This window comes from Callionymus lyra, chromosome 19, assembly GCF_982586985.1.
Source record: "Callionymus lyra chromosome 19, fCalLyr1.hap1.1, whole genome shotgun sequence".
In the NCBI taxonomy this organism is placed as follows: Eukaryota; Metazoa; Chordata; class Actinopteri; order Syngnathiformes; family Callionymidae; genus Callionymus; species Callionymus lyra.
In genome coordinates, this window is record NC_141836.1 from 5,848,340 (window position 1) to 5,870,404 (window position 22,065).

The window sequence follows — 22,065 nt, forward strand, 5'->3', positions numbered from 1 at the left end:
AGAAAAACTATATCCTTAAACATTCTAGAACAACTTTATTGTTTAAAATACAGTTGATAGCAATACGCTCACTGAGAAAGGAAGTGGCAAACCTGACTGCACAACACACATCGTACTCAAAGTATACGTACATTTTTTCCTCTCCCCAAAAATACTATTTTAATCCATGTGTTTGTAATCGTAATTAAAACAGAAATAAGAGAAACAATATGTTGCACTAACTTGTACATCAAGTGAGTGTGTGTGTGTGTACTTACTCATTCTTGATGAAGGCGTACTTGTTGATGGTCTCGATGACGTCTTTGAAGAGGATCTTGGACGTGAGAGTGTAACCGTGGTGAACGATAGGCTCTCCATCCTGACCATCCCAGCAGTCCACTGCAGTTACAGAGTTATTATTATTATTATGACATGGCTTCCATTATTCCACCATTCATTTCTCTTTTCTTATTTTCATTGTGGCTCAACTGGTGGTCACTGCAAGTAGTGTCGCAGCCATCTGACCTCCATAAGTTATGATGTGACCAGTGTTGGCAGAAGCAGATTTGACCTCTTTAAAAATGTATGTATTAAAGAACATAACGAGTTTGACACCCCTGTGGTTAGAGTTTTCGACTTAAATTGAGGAAACTTTATGAACTGTAAAAATGTTTTTCTTGGTAATTTTAGCTGGTGTGAGCAGCCTGATGGTTTCTCCCCCCTCATCCTCTCGATTACACTGAAAAAACGCCTTCTAAGAAAATTTAAATACTTTTCCGACGCATTTTCCAACTTGACGATGAGATTTCAAGCTGCCGGTGAAGCGGAAAAACGCGTCTCACGGATCTTTCTTCGGATTTTGACGAAGCATGAATTTGCAAAAGAGGGTCGCTTTTGCCAAACTTAGCATTTTGGTGACCTTTATCAAAGGGAAACTATGTAGACATACAAGACAGTTGCACAAGCCTCTGTCCACTCTGATTTATGTCCCCCCCCCCAAAGTCCCCAGACAAAGAGTCGAGGAGTGGGTGGTGACCTTTGTGTGGCAGGTATTACCCACACATGCGTAGAGGTTGAAAAACCCACCGAGACCTTTACTATGTTAATGTCTGTCAGCATGCTTATTGTCCGTATGAAAATTCAAATAGAGGTCAGATCTCTTTGCACTGGACAGAAATTAATTCAAATGGTAATTCTACTGGTTAAACAAGTCAAAGTTGGTTCCATGCGAGTGGTTTTAAGGCGAGATATAGACTGTTTTCATGTCCATTTGAACTATACTTATGGAAAAATATTTCATAACGCATGGTTTCTGTCACCTTCTACGCAGCGACAGCCGGCCTGCAGCACCCAGGCGTACATGTCCACCCTGGACTGGGACATGAGCTGGTCGCCCATCAGGTAGGTGTTGTGCGACGACGCGATGAAGTAGTGGCAGAGCGGCAGGGTCATGTCCTGGTGCACGTTGTAGTGCTCGGGGTTGAAGATGTCGCCCGCCGGGCTCCTCGTGTAGTTTGTGAAACCTAGCGGGTCAAAAAGGAAGTTACAGAAACACGGGCGACATTCTAATGAAGGATCATATCGAGCCGCGGACGGACCGTCGATGCCCAGAACTCGTTGCTTCTGGTTCTCGGAGCACGGCTCGAATTTGTCGATAACCTCGAGGCAGTGGTCTTTGCTGACTTTGGTCATCTGAGGGCAGAAGAGAAATGTTACTCATGAGTCGTGACGCGCATCATCCGTATTGATCAGGTGACGGTTTTGGGTTCAAGCAGCTCCGTGAGAGTCTCTCTCCGAACTTTACTTAAGGGTCAAAGTTTCAAAGTCAACAGCAACAATTCAAGAGAAAAAAAATAATGTTGGGCAGAACAAAAAAGTAAATTCATAGATCGATACGACCGACGTCCTCACCTTCATGTCAGCTGAAGCTTCATAAACTCGTCATCTTTGACAATGATTTATGACTACGGTGGTTAAAATATGATGATTCAATTATTCATTTTTGCCAAATGTTACATTTTTGCCAGATCCTTGACAATGACGTGTACAAGTCGAAGCTCAAATATTGTTTTAATTATGAATTTCTTTACATTTAAATGTTATATTTGATCATTTTCGCATCTCAAACTGGCCATTTTAAATGATCTGAACCCACTAACTGGGTGAAAATCTAAATTTTAATTGGTTTTAAACAATGAAAAGATATGGCACAAAATAATGAATAACACAAAAAATAGATGAATAAATAACAAACATGCATTTAAACAGTAAAGAGTATGACAGTGATAATAAAGGAGAACACAGCAGATGCAGCCCATTTAATGAGGTTAATTTAAAAGCCGGAAATTTAATTTCCTCTTTCTTAATAGCGTTTGTGGGATTCATGACTGGAGAAACCCAAACTACAGGTAGCTTGTTGTGTTAAAATGTTAAGTAACGATGAGTGTTGTGTGTAATGAGAGATGTTTAGACAACTAGACTCGTCTGTTGTTGCTTTTGATTGGTTGATAATGTGTTGTGACCCCTGTGATTGGGCCAGATTTAAGCAAAAAGTATGATTATAATCATTAAAAAAATATATATTTACATGTATAATAAAATGGGAGTAAGAAATGTGTTGTGTAAGAATGGCTCAAACTACACGACTGTAAACTTAAAGCACGACACTTCTGGCAAATCTGATTCAGTCATGATTACAGAAAAATGATCGCAAAAAATTATTTCCGGGGAGGAGGAACATCTTTTCAGCAGAAGCTTCATGATGAAGGATCTAATTTGAGATATTTTTAATGAGCCGCGCCTCAGCCCCACATGTCGAAACGGCTCCCAAAAAATGTGTTGAATTCAGAAACACTACCGAGAACTTGTCGACAAGGATTTTCCATACGATTGCTAATCAACAAGCCTTTGCTAGCACAACAAAGCTGCAGTTAACACTGATGTGAAAACAAATATTCCTCCTGTTTAAAATGCATTCATCACAGCCACAAGCCCTCATGAATGATAAATTAAAGATTATATTTTGTTTGTTCTGAACTCCACTTGTAAAGCAGCAGAAATGTGTAGGATGTGTAACCAACATCAAGATGTTTTAACAGAAAGAACCAAACTACTTATATTTTAACAAATACTAGCAACGTACATTAATAAGACATTATTTAGAAACTTCAAAAGATGCTTGTGTCGTTTTATTTGACACACTTTTCTGATTAAGTGAAGTTAAATAGTTACAGGTAGGAAATCCAGTCGTGCACCTTTTGTTCCGTCTCCATGTAGCGGGCCAGGTCGTCCGAGTCCAGGTGGTCTTTGTGGTTGCTGTAGGTGAGCATGAGCAGGTACAGGTCCCTGCGCGTCGACATCATTTTGTAGAAGGAGCAGAACTCTTCGAAGTCCAGCGTGCCCTGGTTGTCGTCGGTGTCGGCCTCCTGCCGGCAGATCGAACGTTAGTCTCGAGGACGCTGGGACTGCGGCGGAGGTCGACTCGGCGAAAAGAAAGTTGGACAATTTGAGAAAAGAATATTTAGAATGTGGCCTAACAAGAGCTCATTATTTTTAATCCCTTTTGAAAACACTTTTACAGTCTTTTATGATGCCGTCTTTTGACGATGAAGCTTCATGAAGCAGTGCTATTATTTCTAGAATCCACTAGATGGCGTCTGTACCATTTTCCTGTGCTGTGTCTCAAATCGCATACTAGCGTACTAAAAGTTAGTATTTTTAGTACGTTAGTGTGTCTCAATTCTTAGTATGCGAAATTTAGTGCGCCATGCATACTAAATTGGCGTACTAACACGCCCACAAAACTAGCATGGTTCGATGGACACTAACCATACTAAACAGCCGCCATTTAAGTGACGTTTTAAACGGAAGTTACGTCATATATAAATGCATATATATGCATATACTTAAATGTGTATTTTCAGCAGCAGTAGAAGGATAAACACGTCTTCGCTGCTGATACCAGCTTAAATATCTCGCGATTATTTAGATTCTCATATTTTTTCTTTATTTCTTTTTCCAAAGTTGCAATACGTGCTGCCAGCAGGTGTCGGCGATAGCGTTCAAACAGCTGCTTGAAACATCGTTAAATAGAAGTAGAAGAAGAAGCTGTCATGTGATTTCCGGTTAGTGTGTAGCTTCAGGGTTTGATTTGAGACATACTATCTGCGGAGAATTTGCGTACTACTTAGTATGCATACTAAACTCATGCATACTAACTTCTAGCATACTAAGAGTAGTATGCGATTTGAGACACAGCACTGGTTTTTAAAAACTGTTCTAATGAAACGTCGCATCATTTTTAAACTGATGGCGCCACCTACTGACCTCTAAACAACACGACACCGTTTCATGAAGCTTCATCAGCACATCTACTAGTTTTAACCATCCATTATAAAATAGCAAATTAATAGTAAAATCAATAAAAAATATTAATTAAAGAAATTGATCTGATTGGCTGAGAGGTGCAAAACAAAATCAACAAATTCAGAAATAAAACATAAAATCACTGTTTTGTTTCGTGTGCTTTGCTCTGTGAATGTGTTTAATTGATTTTGTGTTTTGTGAATCTGTTCAGTGATTGTGTGTTTTATTTCTGAAATTGTTGATTTTATTTCGCACCTCTCGGCCATTGTACATTGTTGTAACTATCGTGCTGTTCCCAATGCACTTTGGTTTTATTTATGCTTTTAAGTAAAAGCACATTGCGACTCCTCCATGTCTGAAAGGTGCTTATTTATATGCTAAATAAAATCAAGATAAGGTTGCACACATGTCATGAAGATAAAGTGTAAAAAAAAAAAGTGAGTGGCAGAAAAATGCTGGAAATAATCAACATTTAACCTAAAATATGTACTTTATTTTGTTGGCAGAACATAAATAACGTCTTCAGTGTTTCAATCTGATTTTTTTCCCCTCATTTAATTTCCCCAAATAGAAGAATTTAAGTCTCAACAACTCATAGTAAGTGAGTAAGTCTTTTTTTTTTGTATAGCGCTTTTCCAGACCAGGGTCACAAAGCGCTTAAACAATCAAAACAATATTCAATAAAGTATATACTTTAAAGGTCAAGATATAACTGATAACACAACAGGAGTTCCAGAAAATCAAGGAAAAGCCTGAACAAATAAAAACGTCTTAAGATGTTTCTTAAAGGAGTCTGTAGATCAATCAAGCGCAAAGAGAGAGAAGATCGTTCCAAAGCTTAGGAGCAACAGCCTGAAAAGATTTCTCTCCTCTGGTCCTGAACCGTGTGCGAGGAACCATAAGTAGATTCTGATCCACAGACCTCAGAGCCCGAGCTGGGGTGTAAGGCCGGATCAGATCAGTGATGTGCATCTTTCAATGTTTAGAGCCATTCGGAATTAAAAAGTGTCCGAAGAAAAGCAACAACTTCATCCCAACAGTTCCTGGATCCTTAACCCCGTCGGATGTTTCTCGCCCTTAAAAGCTGCTTTGACGGCCCCGTTTCGAGCGACCGCCGCAGGAGGGCATCTGTGTGTCACCTGCCTCGTCTGCAGGCTGGAAGGCTTCAATAAAGTTTTCAACATGCTCTTTGTGCGACGCAGCAGGACTAATGACTCAGATGGCGAACACTTCACGTCCGCAGACAGCCGGCTGCAGTCGGTGCGTCACTGACGCTCACAGACTGACGGATGTGTGACAGACGTTCGCCAGAGAACACGGGTCTGTCATGTATCCGGCTCTAGATGGTGGGTTTTATTAAAAAGAATCGCTTCCCAAGATGCTGGAAGGAAAGATATTTCACCTTTTAATGAAGCAATTCTGCACTTTCTAGCAGGAGGATCTAATGGGGGTTCGGAGACTGCAGTTCAGGAGCCACAGCTCATTCTTTTTAAGGGAAAAAAAAAAAACCCAACACATTCTCCTTTCCTTTTCATTCATAATGCATGAAGTGCTGTGCAGTTAACTTGTTAGCAGGCTTCGTCTTTTGAGCTTGACACATCATTAGAGATTATTCCTTCGGTTAGATGTGCAGCTTTTTTTTTTTTTTTTTAAGGTTGGACAAAGCACCGTCTCCGCTCTCACAACAGCAGGTCTTTGCCGCTGCGATGCATCACACGGGAAAGACCACGCGGGGAAGGACTCTCGTGCTCTCGGTTACAAGTGCTGCTCCGCCGTCAATCACTCCTGCGACGCCGGTGTTTGTGGATCGTTGCGGCGCCGTCGGGCGTTTCCGGATAAAGTAGACTTTGTTTAAAATGAGATTTATGGAAGAACAGATATTAAAATGATATATATGTAGATGTTTCTAACATAACGTTGATGGAACCTTATCTAAAGAGTTTTCTAAACTAGATAAACAACAATAGAATACAAGTCGTTTTTTTTTACTGCAAGTGACAGATTTCCATCATCTTTTTCTTCCGATTACGGTTTTTCTCCACAACTATAATTATCACAACATCTTGAAATTACCTTTTAATTAACAAGTATTCTTCCGATCCTATAAATTAATAAAAAATAAAAAAATGTGTTTCCATTATATCCCATATTATCACAACTATTTTATACAATTAATTATAAAATGAATATATGAACAGATTTTCATGTAGTTATATAGAAGCTCCTTAATATTTTTTCCATCGTATGCCAACGGTGTTGTTCCTTTTACTTTACGTGTCCTCAAGAAAAACAGAAAAGAATCTGCCTCTTCAGGAATTGCAATAGAACCAATAAAATGACATCATTTACCCGAAACAATGCAGAAAATCTCAAAACGTTTTGTCCAGAATGCTACAATATCGCTAGCTAGTAGCAACAGTATCTGTAGCTGGTCACCATAAGACGAATACTCACTTTAAAAAGCTGAGAACTGTAGTGTCGCACGCTAACAATGACTTGAATTGTAGACGACAGGAAGTGCCACAGGTGTTTCCCAGGATATAGGTTAAACCAGGAAGCTGGCTGAGCTCCTCCAGCCTCTCATGACACTACAGATCGGTCCCGCCTGTGTTTACCTTGCATTACACCAGAGGCCATCTGTGTCCCGGCAGCACCATATGGGCGACCGTCAACAGGCCTCTGGGCTTAATGCTAGCAAGCTTTGCTAGCTGCTCAGCAGAGGGGGGGGGGCGACGCTCCAACAATGTACTTAACGCGCCGACGTTTTAATCCCTAGGCTGAGCTCGGAGGCGAACGACTGAAGTGAGTGTTGACTCACATCTGTAGCATTAGCAACGAGTCAAAGTATCTTAACTGCTCATTTGCAATCTGCCAGGAACTAACAAGCCTATTACTTCCTGTCCTGCACGAGGTGACCTGTAAAAACATCGTTCGCACGAGCACGGAATCATACCTTCTGCCATCCGTCGGATTTTAATTGAGCGTCGTTGGAGTAAGACCACTAGGCTGCTCATTAAGATCACACCAGTTTAAAACATATGGACAACGGGCAGAAAAAAAAAAAAAATCCATGAGTAAATGTTTGTTTCTCATTAATTTGCTACACAACAAAGTGTTTTTCAGAGTAATCTGTTCCTTATTAGAGTTATAAACCAAATATATGTCCAGTTAAATGAAGCTACTGGAGCTCAGTCGTCTTGATCTCCGTCAAAAATCCCTCCATACTGTTATTTCCATCTTGTATTGAAGCCTTGAGCAGATGAATTGTTCAGAAAACCTTAAATAAATCTATATTTAAGCTTCAATTATGCATCAATTATCCCTTTGAGTCCATCAAACTCCCAGTAACTGCCAACTTTAGAGGTGTATTTGGATGCGAGCCAGGGAATGGATGGGAATGGAGATCATGGGCATTCATTTATAATGGATGTGTGCCTATTAAATGAGTCATTTTATACAACTTTTGTTGCAATTCATTTTAGTCGTTTGCTAAAAAGATTAAAAAAGTATTATCACGGTGAAAATGTTGACAGGATTGTAAAGTCACCATATATGTAAAAACAAGCCACAATACCATTTGAAAAATGGGACAAAAAGAGCCAATTTTCTCACAGTTCTATAGCCATAATAAAAGCCTTAATTACGTCTGATGAAGCTTCCGTACCTTGAACATCTGCTTGACCTTCTGACGGGGCAGGTTGACGTTGAGCTTGTGGAGGAGCTGCAGGACCTCGCTGATGCTCAGGCTTCCGTCGCCGTTCTTGTCGGCCTCGGCGAAGGTTTGCTTCAGCCACGTGACGCCGACGTTAAGGAAGCATCCGAGAGACAAACACGAACAATCGCTTCAACACCGGACGAGTCAGCAGGTGAGAGGAAAAAAAGGATATTGATCCCGGGTGCGCTGCCTTTTGGCAAGGCTGTCCTCGTCACTGATGCCGGCCATCAGGTACTTGAGGCCCGTGATCCAGGTCCTGGCTTCCTCGCCGGTGCCCGACACCAGGTCCAGGGACTCCATGTGTTCCCCATAGTAGAGGCTGAAGCAGCAGTTGGGGTCGAAGCTTCCGTCGGCGTAGCGCTGGAAGATCTCCGACTGCTTCCCTTCGCAGACTTCTCGGATGGAGTCTATGGAAACTGTCGAGACATGGATCGAGTTCAGAAACGCTGCCGCTTTAGCAGATAAAATATTTAATACCGCACATGCAAATGAGACTAAAATAGAGAGAAAAGAAAAATCGGCGCAACCATATGTCAACACGCTTTATGTCCGAGCACAAAATGTGATTAATTAGCAATTTCCCGTCTCCGTGTCGCTGAGGAAAATTTGCAATTAGAGTCGAATGAGAATTTCATTGTTAAGGGCACGAGGACGTTTTAAAAAGGTGAAAGTCTTCCATTCGGGACGGAGGCTTCATCAAGCCGAAAGATTAAAAAGACTTAATGAGCAGCACCCGGAGAGATGACTTTATTGAGATGCAACATTTATGAGATGATAATATAGTTGCATGGGAAGTTGGCCTGGAGTTATTCATCAGCTCTCCCCATGACAGTGAGCAGCTGATTAACATTTCGGGGGGGGTTCGCTTGTTCGGCTCGAGCTTTTACAAAGCAACAACCGGTGTATTAGTAACACAATATTTACACAGCGGCTCATTGATAATGCATCAACGCTCACACACTCCAGAGGCCGAGCGCCGCTGCATTATTCCGAGGGACCGTTGACGTGAGGCGGTGCATGTGTGTGTGCCAGGTGTAGGTGTGCGTGCACGTGTGTGTGCCAGGTGTAGGTGTGCGTGCACGTGTGTTTGCATGAGCTTCAGAAATATCCACTTCTCCATGCAACCTGATCTGAATTTCATGAGAAGCAGGCCCTGACACTTTGTGCTCTGCAGTCAGATGAGGCCAAAGTCTTCTCAACCGATCTGTGGAGAGAATCTGACTGAATATGGATTTTTTTTTTCCTTTTTTCTTTTTTTTATTTGTTGCACAACAGCTAGCGTCGGAGCATAATTTGCTCTCGACATGCGAGTGACATGACTGGTGGGTTTAAAGAGTCTTGAAAGAGAGCTGAGAGCTTTTTAACTAGTCAATATACCACTGGATCAGAAGCTCCTGTACATCACTTTTCCTGGACTTTCCATTTTGTGTGGATCCAGAGCAACTTCATTTTCCTGACTAATATATATTGTGAATGTATATACATTCACAATATATATATTTTTTATTCATTTTCTTACTCGGTTTTATTCTGATTGTACATTTATTTTTACTTATTGGTATTTAAACAGTAAGAATAAAAAATAAAATAAAAATATTCATAAATTATACAATTGAAAATACTTGATTTGATATAGAAAGGCGTTTTACAAATAACTATTACTTACTCACATTAAATGCAACATACGCCATAAAATTAGTAATTATTATATAATCACTATATTTTAAGTTATAAAATAACCATTTTGCAAAAGAAAAAAAGAAGTAAAAGACCCATAAAAAGAAAAAAAGAAAAGAATAATAATAATAAGAATAACTTATATCTAGTAAATACTACAGTTTTATAGTATTATTTTTTACCTCATGCCGTATTGATGGAGTCAAACCAGACCAAAACTTAAAGTCTGGTATCAAGGATTTAGGCCCCTGGTGTGATTCAGTTTTAGCCTAAAAGAAATGTTTATTTACCAGGAAGTATGATTGTGATATTGTCCTATAATTCTAGGAGTCTCTATACAGCTTCATAAAACCCCTTAAATTATTTTACCTTAACTAGTTCAATCCTTAAAGAAATAATTAAGTTCTATTTTTAAAGCATCTTTCACAGACCAGGTCCCTTCATAATGCTTGACATTAATCATCTATATTCCTTAGCTTATCTTGAACTCTTCCAATAATTAGCACAATTGTGTTAATAGCTTAAATTTTGCCCAAAGTTTTTTTTGCACTGAATAAATAAGAAAAAACCCATTTGATCCTCGTTTCTAGCAGGAGCTGGAAGAGAACAAGTCGCTCCCCCTGATCAGTAAAGATGCAGTAAAGCACTTCAAAGTTGGAGGCTTGAACTTTAATTTAACCAAATTGCTCCTTCTCTCTTCTCTCCTTAGAGTCTGGGTCAAAACGTTTCGGCCAAATTGAAGAAATGACTACGTTTGTTAGTTGCCAGGGAAAGACCGACTCGCCAAAAAATGTAATCTTTAAGCGATAATAATAGATGACGGAGTAAAAACAACTTTATGCGAGCATCCTTGATTTTTCTCGTCAAGTGCAATAGTCAAGTCTTATAAGTTTCTTTATCCTCCAGAATTAAAACCCACCCGTCATCACTTAGGACTGCAAATGTGGGATGAGCTTAAGTTAAAGCGAGTTTTCACATGTGTGAAAGCGCCTGCCCGGGCAGAGGAAAGCTGATGAATAATTAAGTTGACTTAAGAAGCTTATTAAGCTCAGAGATAGAGACCAACAGGAAACCGAGCCCCCTTGAGATGCTCCGCCGTCGCCCAGAACTGCCGCCCCGCTTTTATTCTATACCACGACAGGAAATGAATTGCTTGTAAACAGCAGATTAAAATCCTAGGAGGTGGGAAAACCTAGAGCCAGTCAGCAGCACCAGCGCTGATAAAAGAGTCCGGCTTCATTTCGCCATCCTTTACATTTAAATTGCCCGATTAAGAGAATATATTGACTTCTTGTTTGTCCATCTGCATGGAAGTCCATCTTCAAACCAACTCACCTTGGATTCTTGTCCATATTTCTACTTGAATTTTCTGTCTGGAGTGTCGTCCACAGGCTTATATTTACCCATTTGTTCGCTAAATAACTCAAAAACGGAGGAACACGTGTATGAATTTGTGGGACAAGAAACAAGGGATTGTTCTGTCACACAGTGTGTTCTGCATGTGGGTTCCCATCGAGCCAGTTGGCATTTCAAACGCTAAAAAAGGTGTAAATCTACATTACTGAAATAAATGTTGATGCGGTGTTTAGTCCCTCAAGTGCTTTTTGTAGAAGACGGAAAATTGTGATTTTCCATTTCCCCTCGGCAACATAAAAACTTGGCAGGATTGCATTTTTTTTTTTTTTTTTACTCAAATATTTCCATTTTATAGAGTTTGGAAGACGTTCCCCGATGAATCGATGGCTAATTTGTTTACACTTTCTTGCAACTAACGCCTGGGAATAGTAGTAACCCATGTGTATTGTTCCGTTAAGTGAGATATCAACATTAAAACTACCACCGCTTTATGAGCCAAATCACAACAGGCTTCTGGGAATAGACACAATGTCTTTTTTTTTTTGTTTCCTCGTCCTTCTCAATCCTCTCCTGGAACAGGACGAACATCAGAAAACAGTCGAGACACACAAGAGTTGAAAAACGCTGCTCTCTTGTGACTCGGGCGCGAAGCAAAAACACTCACTTTTGGCCTTTTCGTTCTTGCGCGACGGCCTCCAGCGGATGCAGGACTTGTGCTCGTCCAGAAAGAAGAAGCGCACCAGTCCCTTGGAGCTGCCGCGAAGCTTCACCATCTGGGTCCCCATCTGCATGGAGCTCATACATTTCTCCACTGGAAAAAGGTAGAAGGGAGAGAGGGGAGGAAAATAAAAAAAACTTTGTCAGTTGGGAAGGCACTGGAGTGAGTGTGCACTCAGCGTGACACAAAAAGAGGATGCAGAAATGTAAACACATTGGATATGGCTGTCAGTGCCCAAGGCTTTCTGCTCGTCTTGTGGGAGGAAGAGAGAAAAAAGGAGGGAGCTGATAAACACGGAACAGAGGCAGCTAAAATCCCTCTGACAAATCTCTTTGTTGCCGAGTATATAACGAGAACACTGGCGGACAAGACGGACCGACGCTTCCGCTAATAAACAGACCTCGACCGAGACTCATTGACAAGAGAATATGGATGTTATTTCCATTGTGGGCGGATGTTTAACTGCATTACTTTGCTCGGCGGAGTTAACGCCGTAGTCGTCGTTGAGCTGGATTCGCCCGCTGGCAGAGACACCACATGGCCGCTCTATCAATTATCAGAGTCTCATTGGATCAGTGGTCTACGAGGAGGAAATGAGGCCGTCCTCCACACACAGGTTAATGAACGGACTCGTCCTCCGTCACATCTGTCGCTCTTCTCTCATTTTTTTTTTTTTTTTTAACCATGAAAGTCTTCATCAAGCTCACGGAGTGGAGTCGTTGCCAAATGTTTCAATAGTGCTGACTGGATGACGGGCCGTGTGCCAACATGAGAGGCTGTTCCTGCCATCTGAGGACCGAGACACAACCAAATCCACTTTTCACACTATCGTTTTTTCCCTCAAAGTAAACATAATTTTAATCTAAATTTACAAATCTAAAATCATCAGTGTCTTCACACAGACTCCTCGGGAACCTGGCTAGGTTATCTTTATCTTCCGCAATCAATGCATGAATACAAACCATGAATAAATCTGCATATTTCGGCGTATAATATGTGAAATTAAATTATAATTACAGACGTCGAACAACATTGACGGATACATCAGTGTAAATGAGTTGAATATAACTGGGAACATATATCTTGAGAGGAGAGACGGAGAATCTTGTTTTAAACTTTTAAAAATTAGTTCAAAATGAAAGTGGCACGGAAATATTCCAGAGAGACCAGAAGTACTGCGTTTTCTACTTTTGTTGATTCAAGTTGCTTGTGCGAGTTTGTAAACCTTGAATTTATTTATTTGAAAGTGGGAAAAAGCCAAAAAAATGTATGTTTCAAACTGACACATGTTTAATGAATTAATGCTTAATTTCACGTTCAATTAGAATAATCACTTTCTATCATTTGACATCATCAGTATAATCTAGGAATCTACAGGTGCAGCCGTTTCCCTCCGCCAATGAGCTCTTCTACTATTACTTTATACAATCATGATGCAAGTTTTGATACCAAAGATAAAAAAATAAAAAAAATTCTGAACTCCCTGGATATTAACAGAGCTGGACATGTGAGCTTGGTGTGTGTATTGGCAAGAATAAGGCCATAAGATACATGTATAAAGATTACAGACGGCAATACCATATATTGATACTGTAGTAACAAGGATATATTTGTAGTATTGTCAGGTACTTGACTCTGGTGTTGCAGTATTTACAGACCACATGACTCTTGACGAAGTCGTAACTGCTTTCATTTGTTTTCAAACTAAAATATGTCCAAACATCAGCTTTAAAAGCTGCTGGATTCGACTGTATCCTCTCGTACCCAGTCATCTCTATGGATTTCACTGTTCTTTAGCAGATTAGCTGTAATGACCGCTGCCATCTAGTGGATGGAAGTTTAATTGCGATACAAAAATGCTGTTATTTAGTAGCTGGGAATATTGGCATGTTGATTGTAAATGAAAAATATATTTTATATGAACTCTATTGAAATATGAATCTAGAAAAAAAACGACGTATTTTTGAAATCCGTTCAGTGCTGTTCAATAACAGAATACATGATCGTGACTATACAGACCACATGACTCTTGATGAAATCGTAACTGCTTTTCATTTGTGCCTCGAACTCGCTCCGCTCAACGCAAAATTAACCGTTTACCCAAACGACTTGTTCCGTCCCAGTCATTTTTAAAGACCCGTTTAAATGAACCGATCATTCGTGCCAATTCAATGCCACGCACTGATAGACAGCCGGAGAACAGTGAAATGAAAGAAAAACTACGATGAGAACAAGAGGTGGTTGTAGATCACAAACGTGGCAAATGTTGACTGCCATTAAAACAGTGAAACAACCCATACCTTTTTTAAACAAGTGACCCTTTATATGTATTCACTCAAAATAAATTGGGAAAACATTTTTGACATGAAGAGCATTTGTTTTGGACAACGTTTTTGGACAATGTTTTGGAGTATCTTAAAAAATGTATTGTTAAAATCAAGAATTTGCTCCTAATACTATATTGTTTTTCATAATCCTGACCATCGTACGTGTTGTCAAGATTCTAGTTATCTGGGAAGAAACTATTAAATTGGTCAAAAGGGAGGAGCCAACACAGAGGAGGAGTATTAGTGTTAGCATAGCTTACTGATCTACACTTAAATGTAGCATTTTAACGACGAGCTAGCAAGTAGCACGTGTTAATTACAGCCGTGTTTTTACGTGATCATGATGCACCGAAAATACAACCGCAGGTTAGCAAGATAGCTTCATAGAAATAGTAGCTGCATGCAAAAATATAGAAAATTACAGCTGAAAAAATGAAATGATTTGACATATCATCAGAAAACATTGACATATTAATTCATTTATTTTCTTTATTTGTGCTGTCAGACAAAAAGAGTATTAAAATGTTGGGTTCGAGATAAATATAAGGAAGTTAAAATCATCTAGTGATGATAAAATTGGCTTTTGTCATTTAATAAAGTTTATACTTCACAGTTGTTACAGTGCGTTAATATCATTAAGCGTCTATTTTATCACAAGCCTTTAATATACATCATAAAATCCGATTTATTGATATAAAAGCATCGGTGTTGACAAGAACAATACGAACAGTAAGATATACAATTCATTTCCGTGAAGGAGTATTTTAGGTTTTTTAACACATGGAAAAAAGGAAAAGATTGAAGCGAAAGATCAGTACGGTTAAGTATATAGTCGGATTTCCACTAAAACATCTGTGAGGTTTAAGACCTGTGCACTTAGGGGGGGGGGGCTAGAAAAGAAGTTCAACCACAACAAGGACAGCCTGCGGGTGCCCACCCACAATCCAGTGCAGTCAATAGCAGCAATCCATCACTGCTGGTAGAAATGATTCTAAGAGCCACATTCAGGCCCTGATCGGTGCAGGATTGATGGCAGCTTTTACACGATCTCCACCAGTGCCAGTGTCTAGACGGACAATAGTTCTTTCAGGGCAATCGACCGACCGTGGAACTCATGGTTATGTACTCGCATGTTAGACACGAAGGTCTATGAAACATAATGAACTGGAAACCAAGTCTGGAATGGACCAAAATCACCATCTTTTGTACAAATAAAGATCAGAATATTCACTTTTGTGGCTTAAATCCAAGAGAAAATGCCTGAATTATCTTTGCAAGATGTTCTTTTAATATCACACACGACCGAACAAGACCACTTTAATGAGATTATTGTAAGAATTGAGAATCCTTGTACATGATAACATCTTCATTTTTTTTCCTTGCCAGCCCGCCCCCACGGTACGCTTGATGAAAAAGGCATTAGCTTCACGGTAACTTCTTGGCACTCGATCGGTAAATCCGCTTTTCCTGAACGAGGGAGGAAAACATTTTTTTTTTTTTCAAACGCGTGACTCCAGCGAAGATGTCGCTTCTTTACTTCAACATATTCCATTGGTGACAATTAAACAGTCCAAAAATCCTGTTGACGCATCATCCTTAAGGCTTTTGATTTGTTTAATTGATTGTCACTTGTAACAATGAGTAACCTTTGACCCTTCCAATTTCTAAACGCGCCACTTTTGAGGGGGATCAATAAAACCCAGCGGCCCAGGGCTTCCTCTTCATTATTGATCCTGCTCAGATGACCCAGTAAAAAAATCCTCAACGGTCCCAAACACTTGTTTTTTTTTTAATCGCCTCATAAGAGATGGTCTAGAATGAATCATCGTCTAGTGAAAGAATAATGACCCAATAACCAGTTAAAACACCCAACAGAGAAGACCTTGATGGTCTCAGCGTTCCTCGGAAGTAGACTTGTTGTGACCCGGTTATAAAGATTGGATCGTGTTTAAGCATCAGTTTGCAGTCTATAGAGAACTTATATGCATCAATACAAAGAATCAAAGAAGCGACTTTGCTGCCCCTGAATGCATCACAGCAGGTCGTAAGTCTTGACTCCTCAGAACAGCATTATAACAGGATGACTTCGGATCCAGCTGCGTCGCGACGACGAAAAAAAAAAAAATAGCATTAAAAGTGATTGTATTCGACCTTAAAAAACTCTTACAACCTGTTCTTAGAAATGGTGCCCTTTGAAATTTTCTAGGGCAAATTGTGAATGGCTTTTCGCCAGCAAGCTGAGCCGCCGAAAACTAGTTCAAAATGAAAGTGTCACGGAAATATTCCAAAGAGACCAGAAGTACTGCGTTTTTTTTTACTTTTGTTGGCAGGGATTCAATTCACTTGAATTTATTTATTTAAAAGTGGGAAAAGAGCAAAAAAAAAAAAAGTATGTTTCAAACCGACACATGTTCGGTGAATTAATGCTTAATTTCACCTTCAATTACTTTCTATCATTTGACATCAACAGTACTTTATACAATCACGATGCAAGTTTTGATACCAAAGGAAAAACAAAACAAAAAAACAGATTTCTCTGCATCCCTGGAACAGAGCTGTACATGCAAGCTTGGTATATATTAGCAAGAATCTGGCCATAAGATACAAGTATCACAATACAGTGTCATATAATAATACGATATATTGGGATATATATGTATACTGTAGTTACAAGGATATATGTGTTGTATTGTCGAGTACTTGACTCTGGTGTTGTCATAACAGCTTTCCTTCGTTTTGAAACCAAAATATGTCCAAACATCAGCTTTACAAGTCGACTGTATCCTCTCGTCCTCAGCAATCACCAGTATCTTGCATATTAAAATACAATTAATTGAAGAACTATATCAAATACATTTTTTGGGGTTAAAAAAACAAAAGAAATGATACAGTGCTGCCAATTATGGAAACAGTATCATGGAGAAAAACATTGCGATATATTTTCTAACACACCTGATGTGAGCAGCAGCGGCGTTTTGAAGCCTTACAAATAAATGATTAACATTGAAAAACAGATGAAACTACCAAAAACAATTAAATTAAATGACATAAATCACACAAAAAACATTGGCAGAGGTAATAATTCACCCTGTCGATTAGCGACGATCTACATCCAGTGGCGTCTTCTGTGAACACAGCATCCCAGCAGGGCAGAAGTGGCTCACAGTCGAGGGTTTTTTTTAAAAAGAACCGGTGTATTATTTAAGAGCCGGTTCGGGGCCAGAAAAAAAAAAAAAAAACTCTCAACCCGAGCATACGAGAGTACGCCAGAGTAAGAGAACGTGACCCAGTTCCAGACTTCGCAAAGGTTAGCCGTAGCCTATGGAGTAGCGATAAAGCAAAAGCCGGTGTAATCAATTAACCAACAGTCCAGTGGTTTTGGGACTCGCTCGGCGTCATGGTGTCGCCTCGCAATTAATTCTTAAGAGGGAGCCGATGGAAAGTAAGTCGCGGGGAATTTACAAAGATCATGTGACACCTCATTCTTTTGAGCCTATAGAACCGATGAAACTGCAGAAATGTGACCGTGGGAATTGACCGTGTTGGATTTTTTTCCGCAGAATTTGCCAGTGGCTACGTTCAGACAGTGACGGTTAATCAACTCCTGAATAAATAAAAAAAAAAACAGATGATCTACTCGTTTTTGCGCAAACTTTGTGCGGCGAAGAAACAATTTTCTAAATATTAATAAAATCATCCAACTTAATGAACAAACCAAACAAGGTCCATGAATAAATAAGAAGCCTCGTTCTCCGGCAGCCTCCTCTCGGGGGAAGCGCAATAAAGTGGAGCACAAAACACAAAAGGAGGCGTCTTCAGTGGGAGTCTAGGTGCGTCGCCATGGTAACTAGTTTAGATTTAAATCGGGTGTGGAAGCTGGAGCCGGTTAAAAAAAAAAAAGCGCAGTTGAAATCGTTCTCCTCAAAAGACTCAATTACAAAGATCATGGTCAAGTCAAGTGAAATCTATTGCCATGAATCTCGGTTCCTCAGAGTTTTTTTTAGGGCATTAGAGGAACGAGGGGGGGCACAGGGACGAGGTCAAGCGGAGCTCAGGTAGCATAAGTGGGGGTTTGACGTGGAGACTGACGCCGACTCTAATGTGGGACGAGCAGGTGGAGTAAACTACTCCTGCTCCTCCGAGAGCACTGGGTTAAGCCTCCGGGGATTGTGCCGAGACCATATGTCACACACCGCGGTGTTTGTTTGGATCATAAATGAACGAAGAGCCGAGAAAGACCACCGTGATGGTGATGCATTTGGAAATTAAGTGGGAGGAAAAAAAAACATGTTTTTATCCTTGAAACATAAGGATACATGTCGTATGCTTAGGAATTTATTCATCTATCGTTTTGTTTTTTAGACTGTATCCTCTCGTACCCAGTCATCTCTATGGATTTCACTGTTCTTTAGCAGATTAGCTGTAATGACCGCTGCCATCTAGTGGATGGAGGTTTAATTGCGATACAAAAATGCTGTAATTTAGTAGCTGGGAATATTGGCATGTTGATTGTAAATAAAAAATATATTTTATATGAACTTTATTGAAATATGAATCTAGAAAAAAAACGACGTATTTTTGAAATCCGTTCAGTGCTGTTCGATAACAGAATAGTTTTTATCCTTGAAACATAAGGATACATGTCGTATGCTTAGGAATTTATTCATCTATCATTTTGTTTTTTAGAGATTCTAGATTAATAGTTGGCATCGAGGAGCTTCATTCACTAGACCAGGGGTCCCCAAGCTTCACCCCAACCCCAAACATTAATGGCCAGGGACCTGCTTTTGCAAATGCTTCCAAACAAAATGATGAAGAAATAAACTTTACGGAAAATGTCCTTACTTTTATTCATTCATTCATTTGTTCTCTGTTAGTTATTCCCTTATGGGGGTCCCTATCCTAGTTTCTTCAGGCGAGAGGCGGGGGGGACACCCTGGACAGGACTCCAGTCTGTCACAGGAAACACAGCCTGATACTTAAGTACAATTTTCCAATTAACCTTTGTATGTTTTTGGACCGTGGGAGGAAACTTTACTAACTTTTCAATATTTATTATTTGTTAAGGACTTCGGGAAACGAGGCAATTTTCCCTTTTTACGGTAAAGTCAAATTTAAGTTCTGCAGCCTCGTACTTCCAAATGCAAGATGGCCGTGAGATCCAAACTTTTATAGCAGCAAAATCCTTCACGGATGAAGGGACGAGTTTAAACTAGATTTTGGGGGGAAGTGACGGTAATGAATCAAGACGCAAGTTATCGATACAATAGTATAGTTTTATTATCAGCGGGATTTCTGGTAACGATTGACGACGGCATTTGTTCGAGGTGCTAAATTTCCAAACACCTAAAAACGCTCTCAGGAGGGCAATTAAAGTCGTCCGAAAAGCTTTTGCAAATGACATTCATTTGAAGCCTCGGGGCTCGACGAAGCGCCGTGTTTTACATTTTTTAACATTAGCGGTGAAAGTGCAAAAAGCATCTTTAAGCGAGAACGAACGAAGCCCCTGGTTTTTTAATGCACTCATTATATTAAGCACGACAAAACCTTTCAACCGAAAACTTCTCTTGTTAGATATTGAGCCGCAACAATTTAAGGGGAAACTACTGAACGACAACATGAAAGTTCTAGAAGGTTAGTTGATTAATTATAAGTACGTTGATTAAAATTGTTCATATAAACACAACTATTCGTGATATGTTTTGGAAGTACCGTAATTAAAAATAAATGGAAATAAAATATCAATTTTTCCTTATTTATTCCTGTATTATGGCTCAGGAATATTCCATATCTGTCCAGAAAACATCTCGGTAACGTTCCTCTCACCCATATAGCCGAGCCTCCACTTGGAGAAGGCGGCGATGCTACTTCCTATCCAGAAGAACTCGTCCACCGATCGAGGCTGAGACGTGTTCATCTTCAGCTCGTTCTTGTCTTTCCCATCGAGCGTCTCGCTGAAGGCTCCTTTGGTGGCGAGTCCAGGTACGTCTGCCGTGGCTGTCGCACACATGAGCGCGGAAGACATGTTGCTGATCGGCAAAAAAAGACCTTTCTTCTGTGCGCTCATTGAAAAGCGGGGAGAAAAAAAATGCTTGAAATTTAATAAAAAAAAACGCCTAGAAAAGATCTCTCAGTCCATCCCTGGTATCAACGCTTGATGAATTATCCTGAGATATTCTGGACCATCTTGTCAGAAAGAATATGTTCGTCCTCAAAACAACACCATCTCTTAGTCCTAATAGAGGCAGCAGCGAAGACTTGGGAACTCACAAATGAGAAACCTGCTGGCTGCACAACAATCCTAAATCCCTGGAGCAGTAATCCAGGTCCAGGAGCTTTGTAGTGAAATCTGATGATTGACAGAACACTCCAGCGAAGGAAGCAAGTGCACCTGGACACCGACCTCTAATCATTCTGGAAGACCAAAGAACCGAGTGAATTCACTCCTTTATCAAACGAGTTCTCCGACCCGAGGTAGAATCAAACGCCAGTAAACAAGCAGGCGATAGTACTGTGGTACTTAAAGTGCTTGTCATTCTCTTGTTTATTGACATTTCTAGGTATAAATTGTGAAAGATTGTATCTTTACAGAAGCTATATTCCAAAATGCGGCCAACATTGAAGCAGTCCGAGCACGTGAAGACGCGTCAAACGCTCTCTGACCACAGACATGTGGTCTCCGGGGGGCACACAGTTGAATTTAGAATAGTTTATATAGGTCAACGTGAATAGCGACCACACCACTGTATTCCCTGATCAAACGCAATCACATCGTCACTATACAACGTTACTGATGATGTACAACACATGCCTTCGTTTGTCAAGAATTTCAAAATAAAGTATCGAAAGTGCCACAAATCTCGGACAACTTCACATCCAAGGCGAGTAAAATGTTAGTTGGAATCTCCATTAATACAAGTTAATACAAGTTACACATGTATATGGGAGTCGTAAATCTTTTCAATTAATCCATTCATTTTTCAGACCCACCTGGTCTAGTCGGACCAGCCTTGTTTACTGAAACATTACAACAATAATTTCCTGAATTTAATAACTATAGAACCATTTCCATTACTGTATATATAAACAACGTATGGTGTGGTTTTTTTAAACTTGGCTATTCATTTTTCTATTCATATATTGAGAAAAAACAAAACTTTATAATTTAACAATAAATAACATCCCTATATACAACATTTATATTTCTATGTTAAACAAAATTTCCAATGATAGCAACCCTTTTTTTAAAATAGGGTTATTATTAAGCAAGTTATGACATTTTCAAAGTCGAATATAAGTAAGTAAATCAGTAAGTAATATATATTTATATAGCGCTTTTCCAGACCAGGGTCACAAAGCGCTTAAACAATCAAAACAATATTCAATAAAGTATATACTTTAAAGGTCAAGATAATACTGAGAACAACACAGGAGTTCCAGAAAATCAAGGAAAAGCCTGAACAAATAACTAGAATTAAACTAAAATATTCCATTTTATTAATATTTACTACAGGAAAACGATACTTGTCTGATTAAATCAACAAATTTTACACATGTACAATTCACAATTTGATAAATAAAATAGTCAAACATATGGAACACGAGAAGAAAAACAGTCGCACATAAATTAACTCGAATATTATTTTTGCAATATTTCAATCTCACAGTCAAGTTTTCGTCTTATAAAGTTTTTGTCCAACTTTAAGTGAAACGGGCTAAGTTAGCAGCGCTAGCCTGCGCCAAACTCCATTGCGATGGTTGGCGTTTGACTCTTTTTATACAAATAACTTTCCCTCCGCGTACGTGTCGTTTATTCTAAGAAGATAAATCTAAACTTCCCGCTTTGTTGTTTAATTCGGGATATGTTGCGTTCATAGAAAAGGCGTCTGGGGTTCGTAGTCACGAGCGAAAGAGACTTGAACTCACCT

The 22,065-nt window shown here is 39.6% G+C and overlaps 1 protein-coding gene across 3 annotated transcripts in view; it reads right to left on the minus strand.

Annotated features, from left to right (window-relative positions):
• Nucleotides 1-22,065, minus strand: part of plch2a (phospholipase C, eta 2a) — a 143,085-nt gene that overhangs the window by 19,806 nt on the left and 101,214 nt on the right. For all 3 annotated transcript variants that reach the window (XM_087780686.1, XM_087780687.1, XM_087780688.1), the window contains 7 exons: nt 11,757-11,903; nt 8,232-8,475; nt 8,009-8,138; nt 3,234-3,404; nt 1,578-1,671; nt 1,299-1,502; nt 258-378 (listed from right to left, as the gene is read on the minus strand). In XM_087780686.1, the coding sequence (XP_087636812.1) occupies nt 258-378; nt 1,299-1,502; nt 1,578-1,671; nt 3,234-3,404; nt 8,009-8,138; nt 8,232-8,475; nt 11,757-11,903 (1,111 nt within the window). The remainder of the gene's footprint in view (nt 1-257; nt 379-1,298; nt 1,503-1,577; nt 1,672-3,233; nt 3,405-8,008; nt 8,139-8,231; nt 8,476-11,756; nt 11,904-22,065) is intronic.